General features: G+C 39.9%; 1 protein-coding gene across 7 annotated transcripts in view; it reads right to left on the reverse strand.

Moving 5' to 3' along the window:
- Positions 1–807: 807 nt before the first annotated feature.
- Positions 808–7,986, reverse strand: part of LOC108381871 (uncharacterized) — a 283,017-nt gene continuing 275,838 nt past the window's right edge. For all 7 annotated transcript variants that reach the window (XM_017638310.1, XM_017638302.1, XM_017638264.1 and 4 more), the window contains one exon: positions 808–3,381. In XM_017638310.1, coding sequence (XP_017493799.1) covers positions 1,827–3,381 — 1,555 coding nt within the window. In that variant the 3' untranslated portion in view covers positions 808–1,826. The remainder of the gene's footprint in view (positions 3,382–7,986) is intronic.

Here is a 7,986-nt window from a genome sequence, read left to right on the forward strand (position 1 = left end):
ACCCGTGTTTTTAGCACTCGTTACCAATTTTAAGTGATCGCGCCCATTTTTTTATTATAGTTATTTTAAAAATGGAATCGGTTTTTTTGTACCGGTTACTCACTTCGAAAAATCCGAATTTTTAGTACCGGTTACCGGTTCCAGCCAGGCAACAATGCCCATTTGGACACTTGCACCTAATTGAATAAGGTATTCTATATTTCTATAGCTTTTACAAAGAACGTTTTGTGAGGCTGCGAACCTGGCGGCCATGTGGTCAATGGTTCCCTTTCGTATTTTGCATTCTTAGTTCATTGACTAGTGGTAATTGGTCGACCTGCTATAGCCTTCTACTGAACTCATGAAATTAAAGATCTCAAGGATGGTCGCTTCGCCTAATCCTGACGCCATGCCAGTTGCATATGTCTCAGCCTGAAATTCGTTACATTTACCTGAGGGTCTATAAGCCTCTCTCAAAGACAGTTTCTGAGAGAAGAGACCATATTCAGTGCCAAAGTCTATGGATTTCTAACTTAAAGTAACTGAAGCTCGAAAGAGGGGGCTCCTGTTTGCGGCTTTGCAAGACGTCAATAAATAACTATTTGAATTACAGATTAAGCAAAATCGTTGAAGCATGACAGTAGCTAATGTTTGTGGCTAAAATTTGCAAATAGTTTTGAGCTCTAAGTAGTTAGTTAAAGGAAATATCATTGATTAAAGTAATTGCTTGATTTATAAAGTATATAAGTCATTATTGTAATGTGTCTATTTTAATATTTTTTTTGTAATTTTTTCCCTCTAAACGAGTATTTAATTAATTCATAATTTCATAATATCAAAAACTTACTTTTTTGTTATGTAGTAAATATGTATTTAATAAAAAATCACAAATTTCTTTGTGCCATTGGCAGTTGATATTTCAAAGACGGTGAAAGGACAATGCAAATACATACATATTTACGGGTATAACATCTTATGAACCGAAAGTGAGTTGGGGCCCAGGTGCAGTTTACTGTGTAGCTCAATTTCATATCTTGAGTAACAAAATTGAGTCTAAACTTGAGCTCATTTTTTATTCGAACTACGTTGATATCAGCAATTGAAAAGAGGCTATATAATTCGCATCGAATAAGAATTATTACGAATTTTCATCAGCTCCCTTAGCTCCTTACGCTGAGAATATAGTCGCCGTTTTCGTCGCTCCATTATAGGCTCAGCTTTAGAGCTTTTACTTTGCTCAAGTTTCCGGTAATTGAAGAACTTATTTTTTTCCGAAATAATACAAAATTTGGTGAGGAAAGTCGTATGGATCGAATCACTTACTTAAACTTACTTTTCTACATCAAAACATCACACGCCAAGTGTCTACAAGCTTTATGGACAAAGCTCGGTTTTACAAAAATTCTGCTAATGTTCAGAAGAGCGTACTGTTACAATAAAACCGAGATCCACAATGCAAATACAAAAGTCTAAACCTCAGTTTAGATGCTCAACACTCTCTTGTATGTATACCTACAATTAGGCATTTCAATTACATTTTATTTATTTGTTTAATGCCTTCTCAATCACTACTACTTAGCAGGCAACTATGTATGTATGTATGTATTTTTCGCTCAGTGGGTATTCCAAAAAGGTACAATACTTAGGTGTAACTACATAAAAAATCAAAACTTAACACTTATTACTTCCACACTAAAAATATATTTCTTCCCCGAAGCAGTTTACATCCGCCACTCCTCCACTCCACTATCGCCTCGGCCGATTTCGTACATCTGCCTGCCCCGCTGCGCACACAACTGCTACACGTGCACGCCCAGCGGTTTGCCTTGCAACCACAACTCGTACCTCTAGTATCTGCTGTGGTAGGCATGACCCGGCCCTCGAAACATGCGGCACAATATCGCCACGAATAGCGTCAGCATCAAACTCAATCCCAGCGTGATCAATATCAGCTTGCCATATGGCAATTCGCTCAACTCCTGACGCAGGCATATCTCTGCCGATTCATCGTTCAGCACGAGATCCTTGTAGGCGTGCGCGCGATGCAGCAGACCGAGTTGCTCCAAATTCCACTCAATGTGCCGCGTTAGTTGAGCCATCGTAGAGATGTGCGTCACGTTCGGACAATTGTCGACACCGTTGCACAGCAGGTGGCGTGGTATGCAGACCTCTGTGTCGCCGGGACAGCGGAAGTCGCAGCCACCGTCCTGCAGCAACGACGATGCCAAACTACCGTCGGGATTGCGTGGCAAATGGAACAGTTCGGTCCAAACTAAACGGAAGGCATTTTTGCCCGGCTGCCCATCGCCGGTGTATTGTATCAGCACTGGCAGTGGTTCCTGATCGGCGCCAAGCGCACCCAGATCGGCTGCCGAGAGTATGGGTAGATCGCGCGCCAAGGAGATATTTTCGGGGCACATAATGAAACGTGGCTCGAGTCGCCCCGCAAGGTATACTTCGATTTTGGCGCTGTCACAAGTGCGATCGGCAAACCGCGCTTTCTCCAAATTCAACCACAGGTCGCGCTGTGCCGCCACTTTCAGTTCCCAAATGCACTTTTCGCGACGATAATGATGCTCAGGCACGGCGGCCATTGGGCCCGCCGCCATCGCCAATGCCTTCTTGAAGGGAAATACCAATTCGCCATCGGGCGAGGGCCCCAGTGTTATGGGGCCGCATAGCGGACCGTGCGCAAACTCATAAGACGCCTCGAATAGTGGATTGGGATTCTTGAAATAGGACGTGATTGCGTGTTGACCCTGCACAATCATTTCGAGATTCATCTGATCTGCGGAGGAGATGACGCGTACTGCGCGTGGTATATTATCGCAGAAGCAGGCGAGATTGTTCTGGAATTTCTCGCGTTCCTCCCAAATCACCAACTTATCGACACGCTCTTCATGGCAACGCGTGCAGGCGTTATTGTTGTAAGGTAACTCTTTGAACGAAACCGAAGTGACTTCGATGACAGCGCGCGCATATAGCCGACGATCGGTGACGAATTTATACTGACAGCGTACATCAGAACCGCCAGTGCGTTTGAAAATGAGCGAGTTCATTGGCGAGCGTATCTTACCACCCGGATGCTTCCAGGCGTACATAACCTCATCGCAGAGTGTATTTGGCACCGGATCACCGAAACGGGTGTTATTGAAGAAGTCGTAGTGTGCCCAGTAGTAAAGCGAAGAGCCGCTGTAGGAGCCGGTTTTCGAGTCGAATTGCACGTATAGCGAGGGACTGGTGCTCACGAAGTCCACCTTTTCCATAGGTCGCGAAAATGTGTCGCAGAAGGTTTTAATAATACGTGCCGGATCGGGATGATCGGAGTCGTAAATTGTAAGCGATTCACCGCAGTCGCCGTCATACTTGAGTATCGGTGACTCAATGCGATTGATGCGGAAGCTGGAAAGAGAAGGAACATACAAATTTCGGATGAGCATACATAGGTACTTGTATGAAATAAGAGAGATTAAGACAACTCGGAGCTCAATTTTTGCTACAGTTATCGAGTATATATTTATAAGTCAATGAAAGCTTAGTCAGAAGTATATCGAGTAATGAGGCAGAAAGTTGAGGATATTTTTAATAATCACCAGAAATCAATCCTTCGTCAATTTTAACTGGAGTTTTGTGCCCATTTGTTTTCCTTAGAGTGTTACTAACGTGATGGTTATGTACATAGGTCGATTTAGGTTATTACACATGCCAGTCGAGTAAGTCTAGTCTCTTGAGTTCAAGTAAATAAACTCAGCTTCTTTCGCATAAACATGTCACATTTAAGCCGCAGCAGATCTTCAGGCTTTGATATTTTTCTGTGCCTATGCATATGCATACATGTATGTACATATGTTGGTGTGTGTATATTAGGGTGGTCCAAAAACAGTTAGGTCGGAATTGTAATGCTTTCACCCCCTAGGATTGTTCTATATCGAAAAAAAGTATACCCGTATTTTTTTATTTTGAAATCAAAAAATATTTAGAGGTCGCTCAAAGCGCTCAAAGTTTTCCGTGTATTTTTATATGGGAAAAATAAGATTTTTCGTAGAAATGGAATATAATTCTTGAAAATCAATATTTTTCGATCGGAAAACTCTGGTTCCCTTCAGAAGACTTTCAATAATAATACCCAATTGTTTATTTACACTTTTTTTTACTACCGCCTTTTTATTGGTCCGCCCATTGCATTTTTAATGGGTTTTTGGCGGACCTATAAATTATAGTTGCGATGAAAAGATGTTTAAATAAGCAACTGGGTATTATTATTTGGAATCTCCTGCAAATAAGCAGAGTTTTCTGGTAAAAAAATATTGATTTTTAATTATTCTATACCATTTCTACGAAAAGTTGTTTTTTTCCCCATATAAAATACATGGATAACTTCGGGCGCTTTGAGCGACCGCTAAATATTTTGTTGATTTCAAAATAAAAAAATAAGGGTACATTTTTTTCGATATGGAACAATCCTAGGGAGTTAGAGCATAGAAGTTCCGACTGTACTTTTTAACATGCATTTTGGGACCACCCTAGTGCATATAAGCACTTGCAACAAACTGCTAGCTGGTAGACATGTCTGGCAGCATGCCAGCGAACAAATTTTTCCAGTTACACTATACTAACAACTATGTATATACATATAAGCCTGTGCAGTCCTCCCAACATGTGCTTTATTTACTGTTTTTTTTTTNTCAGGCAGTGTATATGTATTTAGTACAGCGAGTTATATAAGGCACAAAAGCTGCTTCTGCTGCTAAGGTACACTGAGCTCGCCCAGCGCTGAGCTGCCCCTAAGCCTATGTTGCAGGAAGGACTACCGGTAAATGGGTGATAGTGGTGGTAGGCAGCCGAAATCGGCAAGGCGGCCTATCAAAGGACTCGCAATATACGAAAATACATTTATAGCTGTGTACGAGTTTGCTTGCGGCAAGGTGATCATTTGCTTTTGCAGCACGAAATTTCGTGACATGGCGGTAAATGGCATCCATACATTTGTGTGTATGTATGTATGCACAGCTGCGTTGTGTGTCAACTTAAGCTGCCTACAACAAACTGGATTATGAGGATATGCAGCACGGCAGGATGGCAGCAGGCTAGGAGCCGCCAGGTAAGCGCAGAAATAGGCGCTCGATGTCGAATATGTAGCGCTCAAGATGCTGCAACACTGCTTAACAGAGCCTGAGGAGGCACGTTTATGCAGTCTACACGTAACTGCCATAAATATGTATATTTGTTGCACTCGCGAATTAAGTTGACCTGATGTGAGTCGTGCAAATTTAGTGCAAATTAAATTTCTTAGGCGACTGGGTAATGCTGTGTGAATTTTTGTTGTTGTACACGGGGACAAAATTCGTATGAATTAGTTTGATAATTTGGTGATTGGAGCAAGTGGAATTTTCGAAGCACTTGCATTTTAGAGTCCACCGTTGTAATTTAGCTAAGTGGGATAGTAAAGGAACGAATGGAATTTTCGAAACAAAGCAAATATTAGAGCTTTTGTACGTGAATATGTTTTAAATGAGTTTAAAACTTGGAGCTTTTGTAATGATTGATATATGGAATTTTCGAAACAGTAACATTTTTGTGATTTTTACAAACATTCTCTATTGAAAAAATCATACTCGAGTTAATTTTTAAGAAAAATTTACTGGAACGAGTGGAATTTTCGAAACTGTGTACTTTTTTTGAGATCTGCACAGCAGGAGATTTTAATATACATACATACATATCGTCGTTTAAAGTACAAAACCACATATCCTCGTAATTCAAAACCGCGAGGTTCTGCATAAATTATTTTCTAGAGAGTAAAAACACTCATATATCAAATTTGTTCTCTCTTTAATAAAGCAATCGCATTTCTGTCTAGTATATTTCAGGACGAATGGATAAGGCTTCAGCCAGAGGCTTCGGTGAGCAAATCCAATTTTTGACAAAAAATGTCCCTTACGCAGTTTTCCAGAACGGCGATACGCGGTTTTGTACTTTAAACGACGATATGTATGTATTCCAAAATTCAACTCTTAACACCTGCAAATTTTGAGTTCTGCGATCCGATTTCCGTCAGATATTTTCGCATTATATTTTTATGAATTGGAAAAAAAATAAAACTTAGCTAAAATTTTAAAGGAAACTTCGAAAGCATCATCTTGTGTCGGAAAGATTTTTTCGATAAGAAGTTAACTTTCAGTTTTTTATATTTTAAATCTACCCAAGGAATTTTCAAAATATAGCAGCTTTTCTTTTTCAAAGCTAATTATTTTTTTGTTCTACTAATATGCCTGGCTTTCAACTGCTACTCGCAATAGATGTACATCTGCGTACTATGTACATTAGGGAGGGTCAATTTATATGGGCGATTTTTCGACTACGCGCGTATAACACAAAAGGATTCTACGTGTAGTTCTAAGCACATTTTCCGAAGAAAATAAATTTGGAGTTTACCAAATCGCGAAAATAGGTGTCTTAATATTATGCTGTAGGCCAACTCCAAATTGATTTCAGAACTATTGTTTCTTCAGAAAATTTGCTTAGAATTCCACGTAGAATCCTCTTATACTATATGAGCATACATAGTTAAACAAAATTTGGAATAATATTACGTTTTCCTGTTCCTTGTATACTAAAACTACTGAAAACTTATATGAAATTGCATAAAAAGTTTTAGGGGAACATGTGAATTTTCGAAACACCAAGAGTTTTTAGAGTTGTCTAAGCTAATTTGGCATAGAAGTGCAACTGACACAAAATTTCCTTTAGTGGAACAAATGGAATTTGCGAAACACTACTCAAAACTTGCATCCTAATTTAATTTAATTTAATTTTATTTTGAACTTAATGATTTTTTGTCTGGACATATTTTGCCTTTATTTTTATATGATTCGTCGCAGTGCTCAGCTAACATTGTCGAAATTTTGTGCATAGGACTCAACCACTCACAGGCACATGTACATACATACATATGTATATTGAAAGCATGTCTTTTTGCCCAAAGGTATTTTATATGCTCTTTACAGTCTCTGCCAATCTGCTTAGGCTTAGACTTGAAGTCTATAATAAAATATTATGTCATATTTTTACTAGGCAACGAAATGGAATTGTGTGAATTCCTTCGCCTATTTAGCTCATGACTCCCTCGCGTCCATTTTCCACACCTCAACTGTACTTCTCTCCTAACCAATGGTTTGTTTGGGGCTGCATATAACTTTTATGCTGCACGTAAAAGTTCAAGCCAGTAAGTATGTATTTCTATGTATTGTATGCACGTAAGGCTATTCGTGTGCCGCCATATTATTGCACTATCTGTGTCTCACCTGTACTTGTAGCTGGTTGCTAAAATTGGCATTTTTGTGGTTAGCTGACTATGAAGGCTTCAGCTAGTGCGCTTTTCCTTTCACCGTTGTCGTGGATCACAAGCGAAAATTGGCTTAAACTAAGTTACTGTTATTATTATTATTTTCATTTCATTACGTTTACTAGTTCCATTTCGTGCCATTTTCATCTGCGAAGTGAATTCTTGGTGTTTTTTTTCTTTGCTGTTATTTAGTCACATTTGCTTTGGGTGTTCGTATGTAGCTGTGGCTGGCTTTGTGCGGTTTGCTCCCCATTCCCAGCACACGAAGTCGGATTTTTATTTTGCCACTGCAGTCACGCGCGCCTTCTCTTACCTTAGCGCCCGAAGGGTAGCTGCCACATGTGGCACATTTGCTGCACGCCACATATACATACATACATATTTGCAAGCACGTGTGCCTTGCCTGACTGCTAGTCTACTTGGCTGTGTGGCAGCAATAACTACGAGCACCAACCATATAAACTCCCCCCACTCTTCGAATGCTTTGCCGACTTCAGTCTCTTTTGACGTCCATGCTCGTAATTGAAAAAGTTTTTGTCATCTGAATTACTGAATTACAACTCGTCCTCAGTCCTGCCACTCTAGCCCTGCTACGTAAGTGGATTTTCAAAGCATCAACTTTGTGCTGTGTAGCTTCAATGCAGATTTACTAATAATATTTT

The sequence above is a fragment of the Rhagoletis zephyria genome, unplaced genomic scaffold (genome assembly GCF_001687245.7).
Source record: "Rhagoletis zephyria isolate East Lansing unplaced genomic scaffold, Rhagoletis_zephyria_1.1 Rzeph_scaffold_00142, whole genome shotgun sequence".
NCBI lineage: Eukaryota > Metazoa > Arthropoda > Insecta > Diptera > Tephritidae > Rhagoletis > Rhagoletis zephyria.